At 44.5% G+C, this 25,657-nt stretch overlaps 1 protein-coding gene across 4 annotated transcripts in view; it reads right to left on the bottom strand.

Annotated features, from left to right (window-relative positions):
• Window positions 1–25,324, bottom strand: part of POLD3 (DNA polymerase delta 3, accessory subunit) — a 33,842-nt gene extending 8,518 nt beyond the window's left edge. Inside the window, exons 1-9 of one of the 4 annotated variants that reach the window (XM_067307073.1) lie at window positions 25,169–25,324; window positions 18,580–18,635; window positions 16,821–16,923; window positions 14,319–14,358; window positions 12,603–12,735; window positions 9,328–9,592; window positions 7,856–7,928; window positions 5,655–5,817; window positions 4,200–4,312 (exon numbers count right to left, since the gene is read on the bottom strand). In XM_067307073.1, the coding sequence (XP_067163174.1) occupies window positions 4,200–4,312; window positions 5,655–5,817; window positions 7,856–7,928; window positions 9,328–9,592; window positions 12,603–12,735; window positions 14,319–14,358; window positions 16,821–16,923; window positions 18,580–18,635; window positions 25,169–25,228 (1,006 nt within the window). In that variant the 5' untranslated portion in view covers window positions 25,229–25,324. Of the gene's footprint in view, window positions 1–4,199; window positions 4,313–5,654; window positions 5,818–7,855; window positions 7,929–9,327; window positions 9,593–12,602; window positions 12,736–14,318; window positions 14,359–16,350; window positions 16,924–18,579; window positions 18,636–25,168 lie in introns of those variants that run through there. The other 3 variants (XM_067307295.1, XM_067307222.1, XM_013942300.2) reach the window with 3 other exon arrangements.
• Window positions 25,325–25,657: the final 333 nt, after the last annotated feature.

The raw sequence follows: 25,657 nt of genomic DNA, 5'->3' as shown, positions 1-25,657 counted from the left end.
CTCAAAATTCTTAATATTTATCATAGTCTCACAGCAACTGCAGGCTCAGGTGCCCATATACTACAGAGCACCAAATGAGCTTCACAGACTACACAAAAGAACAGACTTAGTAGTCAGATCAATCATGAAAGAGTCTACACTAGAAGGACTGAAAACTGCCCTGGTGGAAAACTGCAGCTCCTGCCATGCTCAAGCAGAGGTGGCTGAAGATATTTTTCAGAATATCATCTCTACTGTTCTCGTTTGGGGGAAATTCAGCTTTTTCCTTCAGCCCCCTTCAAACCAGTTTCCCCAGCTTTGGCAAACAGAAAGCACCTTCTCTTCACGTCAGAGTGTTTCTGACTACCATAAAGCTGTCTCTTATTACTTTATCCTCTTCTAGCCAGCACAGTCCTCCAACATGTGATAACTCCCGAGTCAACCTCTAGCTGCTGCCCACAGTTTACCCAACAGCAACAGCTGCATGAAATGGATACAAGCTGGGCAATTGGACGTACCAACGATGTAAATTCTGGCTTTGTTCAGTTTGCTCTGACCCTGCCTGGATAAACTGTGAAAAGCTCCAGTGCTTCTACTGTAGCTCTCTGAAAGCGATAGAATTTGTAGGTTACAGTGCCACTGAAATCTCCATCCAAAGTGGCTGTAAAATACTTGTCAACACTATGAAACCTTGCCTGTGTTGGTATAGCTGAAGCTGCCAAAACCTCCTGTCCTCTGTGGACACGCTTGTGTAGTTTATTCTGGCACTGGTAGCAAAACAACCTGCACTGACTAAGGCACCCTCATACCAATATGAATTTTTAATGAAAAAAATCATTTTAATGGAGATGATTGCCTCTTACACCTTCTGTATTTTCAACCTGATACAATGTGCTGACACTTGTGTAAGAATAGCTTATTTGGAGCTAATTTCAGTAGATTAGGAGCAGATTAAACGAGAGCAACACTAAAGACCCGCGCTGATGCAAGTGTCCACGCGGTGCTTTGCATCAGTCACATGGACCCAGTTTAAAACCCACGAACCGTCACTGCAAGCCCGTCTAGGAAAGGGCAGCGGTTTTACTAGCACAGTCGCACAGGCAGAGCCCTGTCTGAACGCTACTCAATCACAGTAACGGCCGTGGACAGGCGTCTCCCTTGCGGCTCCAGCTGTACCCACCGGAAAGGTTATTGCCCCTACCGAGGCTACTGTCCCTCCGAGCTGCGGTGGAGCAGCCCCTGCGAGCACCTCCTAATTTGCTCCAAGCAGAGGTCAGCCAGGTTGGCTTGGTGCATTAACATAAGCAGCAGCCAGACCATTAGCCTTTGATACCTGCACTAATCATTTTGCTTCCCATATTGCATCCTACGTATTTAAAACTTAACCTTCTATCATCTGCGGGCGAGTCACGCAGGTGGTAGACGAGCCATGCCCTCTTCGGCAGCGATCTCCAAATGCTGTGCAGCATATGGCTCCTTCCTCTCTAATTCCCGCAGGGACGTCGCACGGAACAATGTCACTCCAGGCTCCGTTTTGCCGAGTGCTGTTGATTAAAAACTGCCCCTGCTCTCTGGAGAAACCTGTTCGCCACTTTTTCAAGGGTAAGTGTTCTCAAAGGCCAGCTGCTGTACAATTTTTTCCTTCAAGTATCTGTTTATCCAATTTATACTCTCATACTGGAATACAGTATGTAATATTACATATATTATCAGTTTGGATTCAATACGAGTATTTCAAGGAGTTTGAACCTCTCTTCTTTTACCCAATTGGATTTAGAAGGGCAAACAGCAGAAGCAAACCTCTGAATGCAGAGCTGATCAGGGCGGTTTAGATAGCCATTAACTTCAGAAGGAAGAAGAGAGCAGCTCTCTCAGTTCTAATCTTTCCCTTTTTCAAAACGAAATAATACAAAGCTAATTTGTAGAATATACAAGTCTTGCATATACCACTATAATTTGCATAAATTTGCAATTCTAATACACAATACAAAGCCAATTCTTGACATAGTACAAAACTAATTCTCCAGAGAAGATGGAAAGACCAAAGATAACTGATGCAGGAAGAGCAAGAGCAGTGACAAGAGAATTCTCCAAATGAAAAGTCAGATTTTTTGCATAGTAGTAGCTTGGTAGGTTGGATAGGGGTAAAACACCCCCTCCTCCGAGAGGAGTAGGTAGGCATCCCTACTTCTGTTGTATTTAATGTCTAGGGTTACTAATTGACAGAGTGGATAACAGGACAAGTAGGTCCCCCCATCTCACCAGAGGACCAATTCCACGGTTTTTATTTGCCAATCCAGTTAAGCCACACTTAAGAGCACAAATAAAACAAGGGAGAACGACTAAAAGGATGAATGGAGTGCGCTGACACTAGGGGTACACACGCATTCCCTGGACCGCATCTTGGAATAAATGAAAACACCAGGCACCGCATTCAAAGGGATTAACTATTTAGTGTATGATAATCTAATACAGATATTCAACAAGAGAGACACGGGAGCTCCGATATGGAAAAACATAAGCGTGTATGCAGCAACCTGCAGGAGTTTGCAGTGCTCTACAGAAGTGGTCCTCAACTTCCAGCACTGCTCTTGCATTAAAATGACAATCTTCCAGCACTGCTCTTGCATTAAAAGAGTTCTAACAGAAACAGATAAGCAAAGCAGACTACGAGGTTGCCTACCAACATGCTGTGTGTTTAAAGCCCCATCATGAACTCTGCAGGCTGGGGGTCCCCAACTCATAGCAACGAGAGGAAGGCAGGACCAACAAACTTTTGTGCTTCAAAGAACAGCGTCTCCATACGGTCCTACCGCAAGCCTGAAATGAAGGATTCATTCCTGCCTGCTCTTGCTAGCAGAGATCTGACAAGCTGAGAGATTCCAACCCAGCAAAGAGTAGCGCTTCAAGTGGCTAAATGGGCTGATTTCAGTCTTCCCTCTTAAGAGCTAAACAACGCAGCTTGTCAGTTGGCTGAGTGGTGAGTAAATGGAAAGACCAGATAATAGCTTACAAATATTTAAAAATATATATATAGGCCCACACTCTTTGGTATTTATTTCTTATGGCTAAACAAGGAGCTGCACACAGGAATGTGATGAAATTAAGACTGATCATGAAGAACAGCTTCCTGAGAGATTTATCATCCTGTGGAACAGTTTGAGCAGAAGTGATGGATGCCTGATGACAGAGATCACTTGAAATTATGCTGGGCAAAAAAGAAACCATGAAAATAGCAGTCTCCTTGCCACCTTAGGCCTAAGATATCCAGCAGTATCCCCATCCCTCATTTGTATTACAGATTCTCTCCATTTCACAGTCATTTCTCATCTCCTAGCCATACTAAATAAGCAAAGAGCTTGTTCTCCTTCTGGAGTCCATCCCTTTGCTAATATAACCTATTAGCTGTTTTACCTTTTTTTACTGGAGCTGTACACTAAACTGATGGTTTCAATTATTTGTCCATAATGATCTCCGAATTCTTTTCCTGATCAGCTTGCTGGATGACTGTTCCATTTAGTACATATTCCCTAGCTCGGTTCCCAACTTATTTTCCAGTTATCTACATTGAACGGCATTTGTCACCTCAATTATCCAAATTCTTTGGAATCTGGCTCTGCTGTTCCTCATTATAAGCCCAAATCTTGCGATGTTCTGGGCACCCTACTCCTATCAAAGCCAACAAACACTGAGGAGACGCAGAGTCGCATCGGATATGGCTCAACTGTTTTGCCTCCAGTTTCTCTATTATCTATTTTTTGGAATCTTGCTTCCAATGCTGTCTTCCAAACCATTTCTATAAACAGCCTGAATAAAGATACTAAAAATGACCCTTGGGGGGGTGGGGGTCATTTAGCAAGTGTTTACAGCTCACCAAATGAGCTGGCTATGACCAGTTATATAATTCTGGAAGGCGCTACGTCTTTCACAAGAGATTTGAGAACCTATTTCACACAAGTCAGTGTGACTGGCAGCACACTTGGTGAGGAGACAGCCAGATCTGAGCTAAGCTAAAACAAAGACTAAATGACTGAGGCACCTCGACTGTATGCTCAAGTGCCTGCGGCACAAAAGAAACGGAAAGCTCAAACTACAGCCATATTTGCACGGTCTTTAGTCCTCTAAACTATTCCCTTAATCGTTGACCAACAGCCTTGGATAGTAATATTGTTGAAATCAGGCCCCTGACCTACATGCCTGGTTGTTTTCATATCTTTTACCTTCGTCATCACTACTGTCAGACTGAAGTTGTTTGATTCGCTTCCTCTTTTTCTTGAGATATTCAGGCTCTCTGTCCTCCTCATTATCTGACTTGTCCACCCTCTTCATTTTACTGGCACAGGAAAAAAAAAAAAAAAAAGAAAAAAGAAAAAAGAGAGAGGAAAAAGAAAGAATGAACACGTGTTATCCCCTGTGTAGGCATGAAAGCAACGTGCATTTGGACAAGTACATTCCTGATGAAAGGACTGCTAGCAAGGAATCAAATACCTCCGTACCTCAAACACACGAGTATCACATATGCTGAAGTATACTCATATATACAACCAGGCATAGGCGCATGAGCATTTTTAAGCCTCTCATCCTTACCCATATCCAGTTCTTCAAATGAGAAGGATTTCTTTAGCCCCTCTACAGTTCAGCATTTTGCCAAGTACCTCACCTAGCTTGGCCACAGCAACCTGGCAAGAGCGCGTTACTGATCTTGTCTCTGTAGCTCAGGCTCCCAAACACTAATGTCCCCAACAGGATCGCTCAGAAGCTCTTTTGACAGACTGCTTGCCACTGACCGACTATGAGGTAGTGTCTCAGAATCCTGGAGCCATTTTTAAAGACTACTGGAAAAATAAAATAGCTTCTTTCTTTTTAATGTTGGCGAGACATGTCAGACTAACAAGCCTGGAGGCTAAAGGCCCGCATATCCTCACAGAGCTGGTACGGCCCAAGTGGCCTCCCCAACACCACATTGCCAACGTGCAGTTTCCAGGTCCTTGGCTTTTTGAGCAAGACTATCAATAGATGACCAGTTAGCACTAACTGTGATGGTGGGCTGGGTGGTGTGCTTACCTAGTTAGTAAGAAACAGATTGAGACCACCAATTAATTACTCATAGGCCACCAGAGAGCCATCAGACTGTAATGATTTTTGGTCTCTGTCAGTTTGGGTTGGATTCAACACAAAGGGCTGAGCTTTAAATTTACTTGGAGTCTCAGCCCAAAATAAACCAGCGACATCGAAAGCAGCGGTACATTAGCTACAGAAATCAACAAGCAGAACTTTGTGTGCTGGAAGCTGTGTACGTACAAGCTCGGGAATATACTACCTTCCCTGCACTACAGGTGCTCCTGCCAGCCCCCCCCAGATTGCTTGCAGGGTCTATACTAAGCCTGCGCACAGCATGAGGTTGTCTCATGGAAAGCCACCCCCCTCCCACGGAGGAGTACCTGGACTCTGTCCCTTCCCAGTTGCAATGGCACAAATGGCCCTAAGGCATCTACTTGCCTAAATGGAAAAGAAATATTAGGAAAAAATTCTAATAGAGATAATTTTAGCCACATTTAATGCAATTTAGTAGCTGGAAACAGGAGGTGAGCCAGCATTGTATGACCAGCCAGCTCTGTACAGGCCATCAACAAGTGGGTTAACAGATGACAGGGACCCTGAAAAGTATGGCCCACCTTTTTTTGTCCTTTTGTTGAATTTTAGCAGACTCTGTTTTCCGCCCAGGTTTCTCTGCTATGGTATTGGGGGGTGATTTTGGTTCTGCTACAGGACCTGAAGGCTTGACTACTTCTTTTTCTTCCTTTGGCTGCTCAGGCACAGAATTGACTTTGAGTTTATCTGTGAATAAAGCATTAAGAACGAACAAACACTGGGCATTCAATATGAACTAGAACTTACAAAGGAGCTGGCTACATGAAACAGTGCACGCCAAGAAAACGGAAAGCACTTCAGACCATGAGTAAAAGCATTAAGGGATCCAGATTGACCAAGCTTTGCCATAGATGAAAAAAAGAACATACCTTAGTTTCCAGCTGATCTGCTGGTTTGGTTCCCTTCTGAGGGCACAGCCCAAACATGTACAAGAATAACTCTGCTCTAAAAGGCTTAATCTAATACTAGAAAAGAGATAGCAGGTGGGAGGGGTCAGTAAAATAATGTATTTGTCAACCTGATAGGCAGAGCTTTTAGCACACTAGTACCTAATTACAGTCTGCTAGCTTCATTCAGCAGCTTGACACACATGCACAATGAAGAGAGGATGAGACGAGCCGGAAACCTGTATCAACTCAAGCGCAAGATGCCTTGGGGAAGAAAAAGTACTCAACAATAACACATAACAATAACTACACTGTCAATAGAAGCAGAGGCTATTGAGAGGGCTAAAAGACTTCATGTCAACACCTTGCTGACACTGCCTGAAAAACAGGCTGGCTGCTTCACTGAGTGAGGGAAAACATCTCATATATAAAAGCATGAATGACAGCTGTCTTATTTATGATCAACGGCATAGAGCTGAAGGACTCAATTATTAACTTGGGACTTTCTGGCAATAGTGAAATCTTTGAAGCCAGGAGAGACATATCAACATGCAGGAAATAAATCTCCCTCCTGAACTCAACCTGTCTTTTCTATACACATAATCATTTCCAGTTCTGCTCCGTTTGCTCCATCCCAGCAGTAACCTCACAAGTTTCCTTGAAGAGCTCCCTGATGGGGCTAAGCAGAGAAGCTAACCCCACTGCAAATCATGGAAATGGATCCAAGAAGTTTTCTGTATCATCAGTGTGTTATCTTTACCATTTCAGTTTCATGCGTTTTCAGAACACAAACTTTGGTCTACAGATCTTCACAGATCTTAAGAACTGAATTACATTAATGGTAGTAATTGCCCTTAGAATTGTAAGGGTTAGGCTGAAAGTGTCCTCAGCTCCCTCAGTCTCAAGGCTCATCAGAACAGGAGCTCAGAGGTGTCCAACAGTACTGTGTACTGTGTGTTCAATGCTGGAACTGTACACTGCAAGCTCTAACAGATGTCTGTTAGAAAGAATTTTGCTGTTTAATCTCTTCCAGTAACTCTTCTTTGAATCCTCTTGTATTCTAAAAGCATCTTTTGAAGAAAGTCCTACAGCCCTTTTCCAATGTCTATTCAACAGCTTCAGCATGTTGTCTTTAGACTTGAATAATTTAGGTTGGAAGGGACCTCTGGAGGCCATCTAGTCCAAAGCTTTACTCAAAGGGGGAAAAGACTCCTCATTTTTCTGCTCTGGTTATTAGCTCTTCAATTTGCAATAGAGGAATTAACCCTAAATATAACTATAGGCTCTTCAGTGATTTGTGATGAAAAGCAAATGTCATTAACACACTCTGTATAACAGGTTTTGGCAATCATTTCACCAATAGCCAATCCTCCAGCCAAAAGTACTCACTTTAAATCAGTTTTCTTCTGCACTAAAAATCCTTCCTGGGTTAGTCTGCACGAATGTGTCATTTTAATTGATCTCCACCCAGCAAGCTTTTTGTCAGAAAAATTCCACTTAAAACTTTTCTTTAATTTTTGCCTTGAGCTGCATACACAAAAGTTAACTCCTCCGAGTTCAAATGAGCAGAAAAATGATATAGAAAACTATAACAACTAGTCTCAGGTCTTACGGTTTGGGGGGAGAGTTCTGTTCTTTTTTCTTTATTTATACCTCCCCATCACAACTATATAGCAAGATACCAAGTATCATTAACTATTTTTAATTGCTACTTAGCTAAAACAATAGATTTCCAATATTCTTCTGGATTTTTTTTTTTTTTTTTTAAAGACCCTACAGATAGCTGATCCCCGACCACGATGGTTTCTGAAAACAGATGTATGTTATAAAGCACTTACTCATGGCAACTTTTCCAAAGAAATTGTTCATTATGTTGACCTTTGCTGGTGGTTTGCTGCTTGCTGTAGACACCTGGAAGCAAAGACAAGAGTAACCACAGGAATTATGTGTTGCCTACATTTAGCTCAGTATTTAGTGAAAACAGACAAGGACACACCAGCACACTTGAAACACAGCCCTCAAAATGCATAGTACTGGTTCTGGACAAACAAAATGAACACACAGATTTTGTTGACTAGTCGATGTCTTAGATTGCAGTGTTGGTTTAGGAGAATTCAAAGATACTAGATACCGCATGGACCTGAGGGGCGAGAGTACGTTACTTACCACTCCTTAGTTATGCCTTCAAATCTATCTTAGGTCACATTCCCATCTGATGGCTGACAGTGTTACTGAAATAAGTGGTTGGGATTTGGGTCAGTTCCCAGTAAAGAACTGTTCTTTTTGCAAAATATCAGTGCCTCAATTCACAGTAACCAACAGAGGAAAGAACGCAGATTGGCCAAACCATGAAGACTTTATCCAGCTACTCTGGCACATTGCACCATTCTGCTGAGCCATTTGCAAAAAATATCACTGCTCTATTCTGTTAATATAGTCACGACCAGAATGAAAAGAAAAAAAAAAAAAAAAAAAAATCACAAAAAGAAAAGAAACTAAGGAAGCTTGGCCTCCTAATCCCATTTATTTTGATGGGGAAAAAGGCAACCAGACACCAAAGTTTCCAAAACACACAGACAAGCATATTTCATCAGTTCTAAATTTAATATAAAGTCAGAAAATTGACTCAAAACCTACTCATTTGTTATGAAAAAAAAAAACCCAAACCACATTACCATTTTAATATCCATTTAACGGCCACAGTGCTTTAAAAACACTTTTACTAATCAAAATTAAAACAAATCTATCCTGGAGAGGAAAAAAAAAAGCAGTTGAGAAGATAAACATTTTAGTCCTGCACAGGTCAAACTCTGAAACGTCCCTCACAGACGAAGTTTAAACACCTTGATTAAAGACCTGGAAGTCTCACATTTCACTTATTGCTCAAAACAAATCCTTTTAAGCACAATAGAGAGAGCGAGATCCTCTACTGGTGTATATACTGGCATAAGCGAAGACAATGGAACAACTGTCTCAGTAATGCAGCTATGCTGGCTTACGCTAGCTGGAGATCTGGCTCAAAGAAGACTATCAAAGCATCAAAGTTGTGGCAAATACGCTTCTACGGATAGGTCAAGAACGTGGCACGATATACGTTCCCCCAAAATGACTGACAGAAGACATGACATACAGTTAAATAGTTAAGGAAGAGTGACTGAGCATTCCCAGTGGATAGCAAGTCTAGAACCAGAAGCAGTGGATGAGGCTACTGCTGGTTAAGGTTATTTAGGTCGAATAAGAGCGAAGGAAGAAGAACGGTTCATTAAATCTATTAACCCAATGGGCTGCCAAAGGGTCTGAGGTAACTTACACCTGGGGCCTCCTTAGCCTCTGCTTTAGTTTCTTTATTTGTGTCCTGGGCTTTGGAAGCCGATTTTGCTGCAAACATTCCCATGATCCCTTTGGGCTGCTGTGAGCTCTGTTTAGCAGTCGATGGACCGTGACCGTTGACCATAGGCACACTGACAGCATTCGTGTCACTTGGTGTCTGGGAACCAGCCTGCGCAGACGTCTGCGTTTGAGAAACTTCGGCTGACGTCCTGGGGACCGCAGCGGCGCAATGAATGGCACTAAACCTGTGTGACAGAGTGAGAAATTTAATTAGCCCTTTAACTTCTTATTTTTCACCTCAGCGTCCTCCCCAGTAGCGCCTTACTTCTCTGGTTCTATGTTCTCCTGTTATGGGAAAAAGAGCAATTTAATTTGTGCAAGGGACAAGAAAGGCAGGCTGGCACAGAAGGAGAATGATGGAGGCCGCTACTGAAAGGATCGGCTGAACCTGTCAGCAAGAGCCAAAGCATTCAGATGCAAAACAAGCTGTTTGGATTTCATGGGGGGGCAAGAAAAAAAAAGAAAAAGAAAGAAAAAAAAGCCTGTCTCCACACTCAGGGTGTGGATGAAGTGAACTGCATTTTATTCCTAAACTGGTTACGCTCGCTAAAGCTTGCAGCATAAATAGTATTGCCATCTGATGATCTAAAACATTTACAACGTTTAGATGCTCTGACAGTGTCCACTATTGCCACAGCAAGCAGTCACGATCTCTCCAGCCAGGTAAATAGTTTAGCTGCAGTTGCAATTTACTTAAATCGCTCAGAAGATATCCAGGACATTCAGAGACTTAACTATATAAAGTCATTTCTATGTAATTACTAGTAGATTGTTACAAGCTGAGACGCGTCTCCGTCTGAACCGTGATTGTTTGAGGATATTGAGATATAAGAACTAAATGATTTGCTCACAGTTACAATACAATTCACTAACGGTCAGGAATAGCAATACTCAAAATAACTGAATTCTGCTCCCCACTGTGCAAATCACAGGCAAGGCTTTCCAGATTTCCTACAGAAATGCCACAAGAGAGCATAGCCTCATGTCTTCCAATCCACTGAATTACACAGCGTATTTTTATTTGCATAAGAAATAAACCATTTTTCTGCCAATTAATTCCTGTGCCTCCACATTAGCAGCTCACATGCACAGTTCACAGTCACTTCTACTTGGATCAGAAACTGAAATGTCTTAGTAAACGCCACCATCACTACGGCATTTCTAGGCTGCAGCAGAAATCTCTTGACATCCAAACCTTTAAAGGAAGGAAGACATTGAGGGAAAATATTCCTACTTTCAACTTGGTTTCAACACAGTCAAACTCTAGATGGCTTTCGCTCCTACTCCACAAACGCTCGAGAGCAACACCACCAACCCTCCAGATCACAAATAACATTCTAGCTGTTTGTAGTTACAGTAACTGTTCAGAAGGCACACCTAAACCTCACGTATTCCAGGCATTTGGGAAGTTAACTTGCCTTAATGCTGTTGTGTGACTATAGCTTACGATCTTGATCCAAAATGTACTAACCCCCCCCCCCCCCCAAAACAACACCCACAGAAAAAACAAGTGATGCTTGAACTATGCTCCGCAAGCAAGGAGCTGCTTCCACTCAGAACAAGCATAAAAGCTGACATTAGTCATGTGCATCAAATCCAATTATTTATATTGGCACAACGTCTAGCCACCTCCACCGTCTTCACAGTGCAACAGGTCCCATACAAACACAGAATGGAATAAAGATCCTTGTCCCAGAGCTTACGAGAGATATGGACTGAGAGGGAAATATAAGAAGTCAGCAGGTCCGGTTTGGTACGAACATGCACACGGTCAGACCTTTGCTAAGTCTTTTGTGGGTACACCAGCAATCTGGTCCCAAGCACAAAAGATGATTCATGTAGCTGACACAATTCAAGGGATGAGGAAACATGATCATTCGGAATTTAGTTCTGCCAGGCTGCAAATGAAGAAGCTAAATTTTTCTTAATTTGCCTGGGAAATTTTGCTCCAAAGCCAAGCAGGGATTCAAACACAGGCTTCACGAATGGGATTGCAGAATCTGAATTGTCTAAGCCTTCTGGATGTATAAATCCGAAAGCCAGACTTCTCTAAGGCACAGACATCACCATGCAGGGGTGCCCTAGAGTAAACAGTGTTTGGAACAAGGCCAAAGTTACAGCCAAATGCACGGCATACATTTTCACCGAAGCAGGGTTTTCTAGTACTTCTTGTGGCATTGACATTCACTTACGAAACACGGCATCTAGAACTTTATTTTCTCAGTCATTCTCTTGTGAACATTTTGAAGACAGCTAAATTTCCATCTTCAGATTCTGTACCGCGGGGATCCCCCTTTTAAACCAGACTGGTCATGGCACTCTACGTACCGATTACATAGAGCTGAAGCTGTCGTGGTGGGAACACCTCTGTATGAAAAGAGAGGGGGCATGAAAGGTGCAGCAGTGGTACAATGGGGACAGCAATCAACTCAGAGGCCAGATAAGGTGTCCCCACTCAACAGCTGCTTGATGATCTCAGTCCAGTCCCTTACAGAGAGATGTTAACACCAGAGAACTGTACCAGTGGTGGCCACAGTTGCCAGTCACCATCCGGAAGAAGAGTCAATGAGCTCTGGAGACTGAAGTCCCTCTTAATTCTAGGACAACCTTTCTCTAGTTTAACCATGAAGGACACTTGTGCCGCTCTGTCTATTTCGCATCTTTCCCCTATGCTCCAGGCTCTTGTCTTATCTTGCAGGAACTCATTCTCCATGTGTATCCTCAGAGAGGCAGAAGAGTCCAGTGGATGAAAGCACAATCTCACAAAATAGAAGACAAGCTTGGGTTAGCAATTTGCCGAACACACTGCTTAACGTTTTTATAAGTTAGTTTCAATTTACTCTACTTGCGTGATAGAAAACTGGATGTAAACTGGTCATAATTAAGTGTGATCCGGAAATCAGAAAAAAAGGTCTAGCCATCAGAGAAGACAGGTTTTGGGACAATCTGCCAGTTGGAGTAGCAGGACAAATGAACCAACTGAGAGCTGGAAATAGGTCAGGTTACAAGATAATCATCCAACACATTTGCCTAGGGTCTGGTCTGACATGACCTAGAAGATATCTTTTTCTAACCATCTAAAGGTCCAGGCTTATTTGGTAACTATTGATTTCTACTGCTGAAGCGTGTAAGGTAGCAACATCTCACCAGTCTCAAATCACATAGTGTAAGAAGAAAACCCAAGAGGCAACTTACTTGCTGCAGTTGTGCAGGTTTGTTTTGACAATATCATAGTCCGTGTTGTAGAGTGGCGCACTATCCTTGAGCAAGGCTTTCTGAATGCTGTAGACATGCACACTTGCAATCGTGGCTAGTTTAGACTTCATTGCTGGTGGGGGAAAAGAAGGGAAGTCCTTCATTAGTACAGAATCAGGTGGCAACTTTGAGTACTATGCTCTGCCAAAGATGGCAGAACGACTGACAGACAGACCACTTGAGAGCAAGGACCTGAAACTAAGAACATATTATTGTACCTTCTTGCTGTGCTCACTGATCGAGAATTTGAGTTATCAAACTCCGCAAGCCTATCAAATGCATTTTCCACTGTATCCACTTGGGTCTCACACAACTAAATTAAGACTAATCTCTCTGTATTTACATTCAAAATATCCAGGGCCTGGGACGCAGAATATCTATATGACTACCTAAAGTTAAGGATGAAAGCAGATGGTGATAACTCTACCCTGCTGGAACTATTCTCTACCGTTAAGAAAAAGTCCACAGCATCAACCAATATTGTCCTAGTGTCTTCTCGAGTAGTCTGCCCAAGTTGATGTTTTGTCTATTCTACGCTATTTAGATTGTAACCCTCTTGAGATAAGGGCCGTTTTTAGGATTTCTTAGATCACTGCTTATATTGTTCTTTGCACAGAGTGCTGGTCTGAGACGGAGCTTCTAGGTACTGTAAAAATACACACAGTAATCATTTCTTGGGGCCAGTCCTAGACTATGCAGCCCTACTTCCATCACAAACTTCAGCCTCTTCCAAATGTAAGTCATACCTTTGGCCTGTCTTCTAATACAAAAAACATGAACAATCTTTCTCTCCAAAGCAAAACAGAACATTACACAGCACACATAATTCAACAAACGTGACTGATAGTAGTTACGTTGCTTGACAATCTACTACACTTATGAAGACAGCTTAGCTAGAAATCCATTTAAAATTTCAAAAAGGGAAATAACACGAGTCTTTCAAGCAAAGTTAGATCATTAATACTGATACTTAAGGTCACAAAAGCCACAGTACGCTCTTGAACACCAAAGAGGTTATTTGAAAATAATGAATAGCCTGCAGTTGTGTTTCAATGGATATGGGTCTGATCTTACTAGCAGGATTAGACCTGGAAAGATAGTAAAAAGACTGACAGTGCATGGAGAGCAGTTTCACGAAGCAGCGTTATAGTGGTGGTTCTTTTGTCTGGGATATTTGCTTTCATAGTAAAGGGTAAAAAGAGGGAACTTTCTCATGGGATGTTAAACTAATACCCAGACCTCTCAGGGAAAAGACTGCAAACACATTTAACCAATAATTAGAATGACCTGTTTCAGCATCCTTGGAAGCTTGAAGGCTCACAGTTGTCCTAAAACTGTGAAACCCTGCTGTACCCTCCTTGCATACTGCTGCCTTTAAGGAGGAACTGTCTGTCAGCAGTAGGAAGGAGGATAAGAACTATCACTGACTAAAATGTGGAACATAAAAATCAGACCCAAATCACAAGTTTGTGAAGTTGCACAGATGCTGGCTCACATTTTCAAAGTTTTAAGAAAAAGCTAGTACAAGAAGTACACATCTGAACCCAACAATTTGATTAGGCATTTGCGTGCCGACAGCAAGTTCTGAACTTTACTCACTTTGCAGTTCTTTCAAAGAAAAAAGCTCCAAAAGCATGATTTTCAAGATCTGCTTACCTTCCAGTTTATCCTCTCTCACTACTGCAACCTTGTGGCACTTAAAAAAACAAGCAAACAAAAAAAAGTATATTTATATTTAGAAAAATAATTTCAATCTTAAAATCTAAAAAGATCTATTGTACATAAGACTGGTATTTTCAATTATCTATTGAACAAGAAAGTCTACAGATTATAGGTGCGGCTTTACAGTTGCACAGAATTCTGTCAGTACCTTTAAACAGTCATCAGCTACTAGTTTTTAAACCTGTCTTCCTACTTTTCTAGTGCATTATTTCACAGATCGCTACAGCACTACAGAAATATTCTATCCTCCGTTCCTGACAGTGGGAAATGAAGCACTAATGAAAACAAGAAGAAGAACAACAAAATAAGCTTGAAACCTGATGCACCAGCCCACACTAGCCATATATACTTAGATTGCCTGTGAATTGTAACACAGACAACACACCAGAGAAGCCAGACACAATGAGAAATTAAGCATTAATTTAAAAGCCAGAAATGAATGTTTCCAGAAAGTATGCTCCAAAGCACGTAATTTCTTCAGCCTTCAAGGACTACACCTGATTTATGGCATTCAACAAGTTGCAGTTGATGTAGAGAGTATCTGAATAGACAGGCTGGACAACCTCCATCCATTAACTTTTTGTGTTTGTGTGATGACGGACTAGTCATCAAAAGATAAGAGGTAAGAAAATGGAGCCAATCTGAAAAAGTAAAGAAAGATCAAGTGCCTCAGGGCCTCACCGAGCCTGACAAAAAGTAATAAGGAGAAAAGCAAAGGGCATGCAGCGCTTAAGACAGGCTGGGACCTATTTATGACAAATTTCTATCTGCATCTCCTTTCAGATGATTCTTGCAGTTGAATCCGCAGCCTTGTGGCTACACCTACTGACAGCAGGCAGTAGTGCAGGGTTCCCAGCAAGCACTCATGAAGAAACGGGGTTTGTTCTGAAGCATTCCGATTTATTTCCTCCCCAATAACTGACTTATGCCAAATATTACCTGTCAGTTATTCCAATGCCCACACGTCTTCTAGAAATATCTTCAGGATTTGAGCTCTCCTCCCACCCACTCTGGCTAGTGGTTAGACACTCAGCCCAGAGAGCTTTAAGCTCTTCCTGCGTGGTATTCTTAACCTCTGCATTGTTTCATCTCTGTCCCTAAAAACCTACTGCCACTGCAGGTCATTTTTCTTAGCAGCTGCTCAGATTGTACATTTTAAAATATAATGTAGTATTCAAAAATAAGATCTTTAAAAACAGCAAAAAAATTAAGTCAGACTTTCACTTGTTCAGTTTTGTAGATCTTTCTTACTTAAAAAAATACATAAACTGCTAAGATTGAAGCTAAAAACATCTGTAATTTAAGTCAGAACTTTTAATTCGCTTATTTGCTTTGAATAATACATTATGGCAAATTAAAAACAAAACAAAACAAAACAGTGTATCAACAAAATTGTCTACCTTGTTATTTCCAAAGGAAATCAGGGAAAACCTCCAAGGTTAATTCAGACTATACACCTAACAGTATCTGTATAGTATCAAACAAGTATATTCCATTGTACAGAACAACAAACAGGCAATGAATAATTACCTTCAGTTTCAGGCAAATTTGGAGATGTAAACAGAACGTTCTATACATGTGGACCAGCTTATTATTTAAGAATAAGAAAGCCAAAAAGGACTGATTTTTCAGTCCACAAATAAAAGCCAGGACACGCTGAGATGTACTAATTTTAAATGAAGGCTATGGACTGTAGTGTATGAGATATTGGGTATCTAAAGACACAGATAGACATCTAGCTGAATATCAAAGGCATTTAGTGTTTGGTTATTAAATTCTCAGGAGGGCAAAAGCATTTAATTTGCCTATCTTCTTTCAAAAATCTCTGGGGTACCTATTTGAAATTTCAGATGACATTTTTGAAGGTTTGACAAGCAGTGACTAGAAACAACAAATGTGTTAATTACATTTAGTGACTCCTTTGCTTAATAAATCAATTCATTTTAAATATGATACACAAACTTACGTTTCTCTTATACACCAGGTTAGAAAACTTGCTTTATTTAACAAGACAACTTTAATGGAATTACAAGGTCTCTCCAAGCATTACACGCTTTCACTGCACAGCAGATCCTGGCAAACAGATTAGCTGACTTCACAAGGGCCCCTCCAGACTGTTTTCCGAAACTTGATGTCTAGTAATAATGATAGGATTGAGAGATAATCGGGGAAAGGATTTAAATCAATTAAATAAAACCTTGATGTGTTATTCAACACTGTATTGCCGTATCATAATCAATTGATCTTTCCTTCTCGTTGTTTGTAGTTTCAGACAAAAGTACCACCTTCTTTTTTACAGGTACACAAGACCTAGTACATTGTGCTTGTTGCTGGAAAAAGAGAGCAAGTTTAGCTTTTGACCCAAAGATTACAAAACAAGATGGAAGACACAAGAACAAAGAGCTCACAGACACCTTTGAGAAATAAAGCACTCACAGTATGTCCATTCTGAATGAGATTTCCTGCAACTAAATAGGTGACATGAAGCTGAGCTCCCGAATTCTCCTTTCGCTTCCTTTCTACGTAATCATACAACATCCTGCACAACAAAGGAAACCAGTGTTAATCACCTAAAGAGCCTGTCACCACCCTTTCAGTGAAGCTTACATAAAAAGAGCAAAACCAGTTTGACATGGAAACATTTTACATTAATCCTAATTAAAATAACTGTGTTTATTTAACTGAATCTTATTGAGACACCTTCCTCATCTGTCCCCTTGAAGAATCCAACACTCCAACAACTATATAAACCAAAGGTGAAATGAATATAAGCTCTCAAAGCTTTAAAAGCTGTTTTAAAATGTTCTCAAATCCTCTAGGAAGCTTTCTGCAAGGTCTCCCCTTGAGAAAAGTTTATCCTTTGACATGACCCAGCACTCTGAAATGCCTGACAAAAAGAATTGGTGATTTTGGTACATGATCACGTTGCCAGGTGCATATATGCAAACCCAATTACTTCCCCTGATGGAGCGATCAGAAACTAGAAGGAGCAAAATTAGTGATTAGGAGGTTGAGTTAAGACTCAAGCTTTCTGCTCCCACTTCTACCACTGATTTATGATGAGAGTTTGCCCTAGCTATGCTGCAGAACAGAGACAGCATCCTCACGGGCTGTGTGGTATTATCTCGCATAGATACCTAAAGATCCTCATTGCTGCAGTGGGACAGACTACAATTACTATGCCGGCACATCCAGCACGACCCACTAATATTATTCATTCATTTATTTAAATAATGCCACTAACTGGGCTGTCACAGTAGCTCACACAGGCTACAAGTTCCAGTTTTGGATGCAGTGATGATTCCTTGCACTAGGATGTATATATGGCTATTATCACTGGAGTTATCCGGCATTTCTCCAGCTTCAAGGACACAGTTTTAAGTGCAAAGATGCCACAGGACTTCTCCATCTCCAAGCTGCTTTTAGGGGTAAGACAAGGTGTCTCCGCCACCTTCTCCAAGGCAGAAAATTCTCTGGCTCCTCGTAGTTTACTAGATGAGCAGATCTGCTCACAGCAAAGCTGTCCAGTCAGGTCCACACCATCACTGAAGCACACTCAGATTTACTCATCATCTAAATTGTTCAAACACATGTGGACCAAACAATCTCTTCACTACACTAGATGCCCGAGCTGATATTTAGGTAGTTTGGACAAGACGGAGGATGCTGTACTTAGCACCCTGCAATCACGTACACAGCACACACCCTTTTTAGTCCGAGTTATAGCCAGAAACAGTGTGAGAAAATATTTGTGTTACGGGACTTGAAAAAGCCTACGCAACCCTCAGGCCTTAGGCTTAAAATGACCTTGCTGTGTAGAAACAGCCTCAGAATCCTTGAGAGCTCACTGTAACAACATTAACCTTTTAAAGGGTCTATAAAACCAAGTGAAACAATTTAATAATACTAAGACATGTATTCTGGTGCAAGTATTCGTATTTAAAGAACACGAAGGAGCCCAGCTGAGCGCTGCTCTCTAAAGCACAACCCTCATTAAAGTCAAGGCAAGACCTGCCTGTGGGAGGAGTGAGCGAGGCGTGTTAAATAACGTTACCAATGACATCTGAGAGGACGTGCAAGATTTTTAAATATTTCCAGGGGGACTGTTTTTAATACGCTAACCACAATTGCGAAAACAGTAATTAATAAGGCTTTGCCACATAAGGAAAGGGTTGTGGGATGCACTAATACCTACTGTTTAGCCTGGTTGACGTGAACCCCCAGAGTATAGCTTAGCCATTTGTACGTTACCTGTAAAAAATAAAAAATAAAATAAAATAAACACTTTAGTAAGAAAACTTCAGTCTCTTCACTCATTAAACCTCCCATCTTTTGCTTGTTTTACAGATAAGTCAAACTCTTCAGCCTTCCCCCCTCCTCTCCGTCCCGCCAGGAAATCCACAGCAAAACCTGCTATTAGAAGCGAGAGCACGTGGATACTCATTCACCTCCTGCACTGTGCCACGAGGAATAGATTTAATCCCCGAGACCTGAGCAAACTGGCAAGCTACCTACCCTGAAAGGTGCCTTTTGGCAAACACCCGTTTGAAATACAGCCGTGTACAATACAGCCATTCAAAACGCCTGCACCGTTCAGCTTCACAATGGAGAAGAAAATTAAACAATACTTAATTGTGAAAAGTGGTTATTCTTCTCCCAAACTACCGTTGAGGATTTATCCGAGATTACCCCGCTACACCCACCTGTCACAAGGGACAGGGGAATCTCCGGTTGCGTTACAAGTCCTAGAGCGCAGCGCATCGGTGCTTACCCCCAGGCAGACGACCTCAGCTCTATTCCTGGCCCTGCCACTGTGGAGGAATGGTTAAGCGAGAGAGGGCATGATTTGATTGGGATGAGCAATCCCGTTCTCAGGGTAAGGGAAGGAATCTAGGCCAAGGCAAGCGAGCCTGAAAGCGGCCTTGAGCACTACAAAAGAAGGTATTCACAAAACCGGTAAACAAGTCTGGACGGAACTAGGTTCCATAAATGTCGACGGAGCGTGGACAGCAACCTTGCACCAATCATATATCCGCTTTATGCGCGCGGACAGAAGCTGTAACCAATCATGTAGCTATTGCTAGCACCTGCTTATTGCTTGTCTATATATACTCTGTAAAAGCTTGAATAAAGAGAGAACGATCATACTCATATTGAGACTCCGTCGTTACTCCGGGCCCGTCCCCCCACTCCCCCCTCTGGTAGCAGAGGATGGTTCAGCTCGACTGAGATCTCCGAGACTGCGGTAAGCAGCTAGAGGAGGGGAGCGGGAAACCTCGGCTGAGAGAAGCGCTAGCCTGAACTGCAGCGGGGCAGACGCTGGTCTGTGGGGTCGCTCCCCACCTCTCAGGCGCAGCCATGGAAACTGAGGCTGCGGCCGCGCTGCTTGCTGGAATCCTCTCTAAGAGAGGGATAGACGCCCCAGCGAAGCAGTTACACAACCTGATCAAGCTGGGACGGCGTTGGGGTCACTTTTCTGACACCCACCTGTTGTTCTCGGTGTCCGAATGGCAAGACTTTGGGGGGACGATGTGGAAAAAATCAATTGAGGGGGGCGAAAAGGAGGAAAAGGAGATAAAAGCCGTTCGTGCGCTTTGGAACACCGTGCTAGAGACTTTAACAGCTATGAAGGCGGAAAGGGAAGTGGCGTGCGAGGCTGCCCGAATGTTGGGTCCGGAAACTCCCAGCAACAAGCCCCAGAGCAAACCGGGACCGGTCGCGAGATTTTTCGGACTGCATGCGGTGAAGGGGCCCACGGGGCCTGCGCGCCGATCTGTCGAGGAGGTAATGCGAAAGGCGCGGGAGGGCTCCCTGGGGAGCGCAGAGCCGGCACCACTGCCAGCTGCGTCCCAAAAAGAGGAATTTTCCTCAGAGCCGGCTGGCCCGAGCTCTGAGGCAAAAGCGGAAGTACGTCCGGAGGAGACCCCGAAAGGGGCGGAGGCCGCGCTTCTGGCCAACCTCATAGACTTGGGCGGAGAAAGGTGTCGACCTTCTCCTACTGCTCCTCCCCCACCACTGCCTACCGCACCTCCCTTGTATCCACCGCCGCCGCTGACTTGGAGTACCGATGAACCCGTGTGGGTTGACCAGTGGCCCATGACTGGAAAGCGACTGCAAATCACTAAGCAACTGGTCGCCGAACAGCTTGCCTCCGGACACATCAAGCCTTCTGTTAGTCCATGGAATACACCCATCTTTGTCATCCCAAAGAAGAATGGAAAGTGGCGACTCTTGCATGACCTCCGCAAAGTCAATGAACAAATGCAATCTATGGGAGCGCTGCAAGCCGGAATGCCGTCACTTAGTATGCTACCAGACGGATGGCACATACTGGTAGTCAATTTGAAGGACTGCTTTTTTACCATTCCGTTACACCCTCAAGATACACAACGCTTTGCCTTTTCTGTGCCAGCAGTAAAGAAGGCTGCACCTGCGGAGCGTTATGAGTGGGTTGTTTTGCCGCAAGGAATGAAAAACTCACCGACTTTGTGCCAACTTTATGTTGCCTGGGCATTGCAGCCACTTCGAAACCAATGGCCGGACACCATAATCTATCACTATATGGATGACATTCTTTGTTGCCAGGAAAAGTCTTTTACGGAAGAGTCATTAACACAATTAAGCGACATTCTATCTACAAAGGGACTTATCATTGCACCAGAAAAGATCCAACGCACGGCTCCATGGAAATATCTTGGATGGTCCATTACAGAGTCTAAAATTCGACCCCAGAAAACAGAGCTCACGACTCAATTATGTACCTTGCATGATGTACAAACCTTACTTGGGGATATTCAATGGGTGCGGCATTGTGTTGGTATCTCCAACACTGATATCGCACCCCTGACGGCTCTATTGCGAGGCACAAATCCTGCTACTAAGATTACCCTGACACCTGAACTACAGGCGGTATTGCAGCGCATTACGGAAAAACTACATCTGTCATGGTCTTCGCGACGCCTCCTAAGCCTGCCCATATCCTTACTCATATGCAATGGGAAAGACTCACCATACGCAGTCATTTGCCAGTGGCAACACAGAAACGGGGAATCTCTCTCCCCTATTCTGGTCGATGCCACTGACAAAAGCAAAAGTCACAGAGATGTATTTAACATCTTGGAATGGGTATTTTTGAGTGTACAACCAAAAACGAGTGTCCAGACCCGAACCGAAGCAGTTGGCGACTTGATACGCAAGGGACGATTAAGAATCATAGAGATCAGTGGCCAGGAGCCAGACGATATTAGCATACCCGTCAGCATGGCTGACCTAGAATGGTGGCTCCAAAACGCTGTGGCCATACAAGATGCTCTGTTAGGTTTCGGTGGTAAGGTACATTCGTGCCAGCCGCAGGGAAAGCTGTGGCAAGTATTAAAGCAAAATCAGTGGCTAGAAAAATCCAAAGTAAGTGAGAAACCACTTCCAGACGGTGTCACTGTCTACACGGCCGCAGGCAAGCGCTTGCGACGTGCAGCATGCGTATGGTGGGAAAGTAACCAATGGAAGCAACATATTATGGAAGGACAGCCCCGGGATTCTCTTCAGACCCTGGAATTAACTGCAGTAGGGTGGGCACTAACTAATTGGTTAAATACTCCCTTAAACGTAGTGACTGGTTCAATGTATGTAGCAGGGATAGTGCCACGATTGGAAGACGCTTTAATACGGGAGACAGCGAACCTGAGATTGGGAAGTCTGTTTATCGCATTGCGGTCTGTGCTTGGCCAACGAACAGCGGCTTGCTGTGTTATCCACATTCGTAGTCACCAGCTGGATGTGGGGCTGGGTCAAGGCAATCAGCTCGCTCACAGCCTGGTTAGCTCAGTGTGTCATCTACCCCCTATGGGTAAGTTTCAGCAGGCTAGGCAAAGTCACGACATGTTTCATCAAAATGCCAAGGGCTTAAAAAGGTAATTTGCCTTAACAGAGAGTGAGGCCCGAGGTATTGTGCAGGCCTGCCCAAGATGTGGGAACCACGGCCCAGGTATTGGGCTTGGAGTAAATCCAAAAGGGTTAAAGGCTCTAGAATTATGGCAGATGGATGTCACACATATCCCCGAGTTCGGCCGATTAAAGTACGTGCATGTAACCATTGATCCCTTTTCGAAAATGATATGGGCAACTGCATTACCCGGAGAAAAGGCACAACAGGTGTGTAAACACCTGTTGGCCTGCTTTGCCATATTGGGCGTGCCGGAGCGCATAAAAACAGATAATGGACCTGCCTATGTCAGTCAAAAACTTAGGACATTTCTATCTCGATGGGGGGTTGATCATGTTACAGGAATTCCACATTCACCTACCGGGCAAGGGCTCATAGAACGTACCCATCAAGTATTAAAAGATTATCTAAGAAAGCAAAAAGGTGAGAAGACGGACGCACAGCAGAGGCTGCACCGTGCGCTCTTCACCCTAAATTATCTTTGTCTCATGGGCGACCGTGAGGAACCCCCGGTGATCATTCACCACCAAAACCTTAAGTTTAATCATACCACAACGTTACCGCAGTTTAAAGTAATGTATGGGGACCCAGTCTCCGGAATATGGACTGGGCCCGTCCCTGTTGTTTTTAATGGTCGAGGTTATATGTGTGTCTCCACAGATCGTGGTCTAGTGCGGGTACCCAGCAAGAACGTGAAGCCTGTCTTGACTCGCCATGACTCATCTAGCGAACAAGAAGACAGAGATCCTGATTCTGGGAATACTGTTCCCAGTGGTAATGACTCTTCACAAGATTGAACCCAGACAGAATACGTGGGTTACCTGGGCAAACAAAACAGGGCAACAAGCCTTTTGCTTATCGCTAGCTTCCGCTACGCAACCCTTTAGAACCTGCCTAGTAGGAATCCCCGGCTACGATGAAAGCGAATTTTCCGAGTATAGCAGGGGGAGGTGCAACAGCAGTATGCCTGCTAGTAATGGTAGTGCCGCGCTTATTAATGCATTAAATGCTACGCTGCCTTGGGATCCTCAAGAGCTAACTCTTTGTGCCTGGGGCAGCAGCAGGCAACGCCTTAACCTACTAGAGGACCAAAATAGCCTGCGACATGCTCTTCTGCAAAATAGGGCTGCAATTGATTTTTTGTTATTAGCGCAAGGCCATGGTTGTGAGGATTTTGAAGGTATGTGCTGCATGAATTTGTCTGATCATAGTGAATCCATTCACAAACAGTTGCAATGGTTGAAGGAGCACACAAGGAAAATCCGTCAGAACCATGGGCTATTAGACGAATGGCTAACTAACCTGTTTGGAAATCTGCCACAATGGCTGATAGGGTTGCTTACTGAAGGTTTACGCATTCTACTGATCCTTATAATTGTAGGTTTGTGCTTCTGCGTAGTATTAAGCTGCCTGAAAACCGCTCTGCTAAAAGTAGTGCACCACGCCTGGATTGCTCATAAACAAGAAGGGGGAATTGTGGAGGAATGGTTAAGTGAGAGAGGGCATGATTTGATTGGGATGAGCAATCCTGTCTTCAGGGTAAGGGAAGGAATCTAGGCCAAGGCAAGCGAGCCTGAAAGCGGCCTTGAGCACTACAAAAGAAGGTATTCACAAAACCGGTAAACAAGTCTGGACGGAACTAGGTTCCATAAATGTCGACTGAGCGTGGACAGCAACCTTGCACCAATCATATATCCGCTTTATGCGTGTGGACAGAAGCTGTAAGCCAATCATGTAGCTATTGCTAGCACCTGCTTATTGCTTGTCTATATATACTCTGTAAAAGCTTGAACAAAGAGGGAGCGATCATACTCATATTGAGACTCCGTCGTTACTCCGGGCCCGTCCCCCCACTCCGACATGCCACCGATTTCTTCTATGATCTGGACAAGTCATGTCCTTATACCTGTTTCTCCTCCCAATCTGCCTTTTTAAACTTATCCCTAGGCTAGGGCCTCTCATGACTCAAGTATAACAGTTAAATTGAATTGTTATTGGTCTGACACAGGCTGCTCATGTTTCTGTAACTGCATCAAGGAGATGCACTAACTTTACCATATTAGTTTCTAGATAAAATAGTTGTTTGGGACAAAAAACAAACACATGGGCTTATCCTGTTGCTGAATTGTCCTAAAAAGGACAAAGCTTCAAAATGCTACAAACTAAGTAATAACTTTAACTTCCAGCTGATTTAGCATTATGGTTAAGACCGCCTCAGTCCTCCATGGAAAACTGCCATTTCCTACACTTTCACGCCTTGAGCTAAAACACAGCTCCCGCTACGGTGCTTTCAAAGTAATTCTGGAGCAAAACAAGCTCAGCTACCGGGGGGCACGAAACGCCGGCGGGCAGGAAGGGAAGCCGCGCTCCTTGCACGCGCGGACAGCGCGCCGGGGGCCCACGCGTGCCCGGCGGCAGAGCCTGGGGGCAGGGCCCCGCCTCGCCTTTCAGCCAGGCAGAAACCTGCTGCTCCCGCGGCGGGAAGTTTCCCCGAGCAGGAAGCGTCGGGGCTGTTTCGCGGCGCGGGTGGCGGGAGCCGCCGCCGCAGGCCGCCCACGCGGCGAGACCGGCGCCACGCACAGGCCCGGCGCGGCGGGCCCGTACCCGCGGCGCCCCCCCCAGCGCCCCCCGCCCCGTCCCCAGCCCCAGGCGGAGGTTTTGGCGCGGCCCCGGGGGGGGGGTCGCGGCGCCCCGCACCCACTCGCTGCACACGCGTGGGGACACCGGGGGGAGGGGGGGGACAGCGCGCACGCGCAGGCCGCCAACGGCCGCGGCCCCCCGTTAGGCCGCCCCCTGCCCCCCCCTTTCCCCTCGGGCGGCCGCCCGCCGCTGCAGGACTCACGATGCGGTTCTGGTCGGTGACGAACTCGTCGATGTTCTCAAGGTAGAGCTCGTCCTCCATGGCGGGAGGCGACGCGACGCGACGGCACCGGGAGGGGCCCCGCGCCGTTTCCCGCCCAGATCAGCGCCGCCGCTGCCGGCCCGCCGCCATAGCAACCCGGGCGGGATGGAGGGGGGGGGAGGAACGCGAGAGGGCGCTACGGCGGCCGCGCGGGGACAAAAGGGCGCCGCTGGCTCCGCGCGCGGCGGCGGTGGCGGCGGGCGGCGGCCGCCGGCCGGGCCACGCCCACCCGCGCCCCCTCCCCCACTCCTGTCAGGGCGGGTTTGGGCAACGAGGGGGCTTTTGGGGTGGTTTTATTCCTCCAAGTGGCAAATCCGCCCTCGGATCTCGCCGGGCCGCCGGCTGTGGCTGCTTCCAGGGGCCACACGCTGCCTGGAAGGTCTGATTTCTGTTAAAAATCCCTTTTTAATTGCGTTTTAAGCCCTTTTT

The sequence above is a fragment of the Apteryx mantelli genome, chromosome 1 (assembly GCF_036417845.1).
Source record: "Apteryx mantelli isolate bAptMan1 chromosome 1, bAptMan1.hap1, whole genome shotgun sequence".
NCBI lineage: Eukaryota > Metazoa > Chordata > Aves > Apterygiformes > Apterygidae > Apteryx > Apteryx mantelli.
The sequence above is the reverse complement of the archived record's forward strand: the minus strand, read 5'-3'. Positions and strand labels throughout refer to the sequence as shown.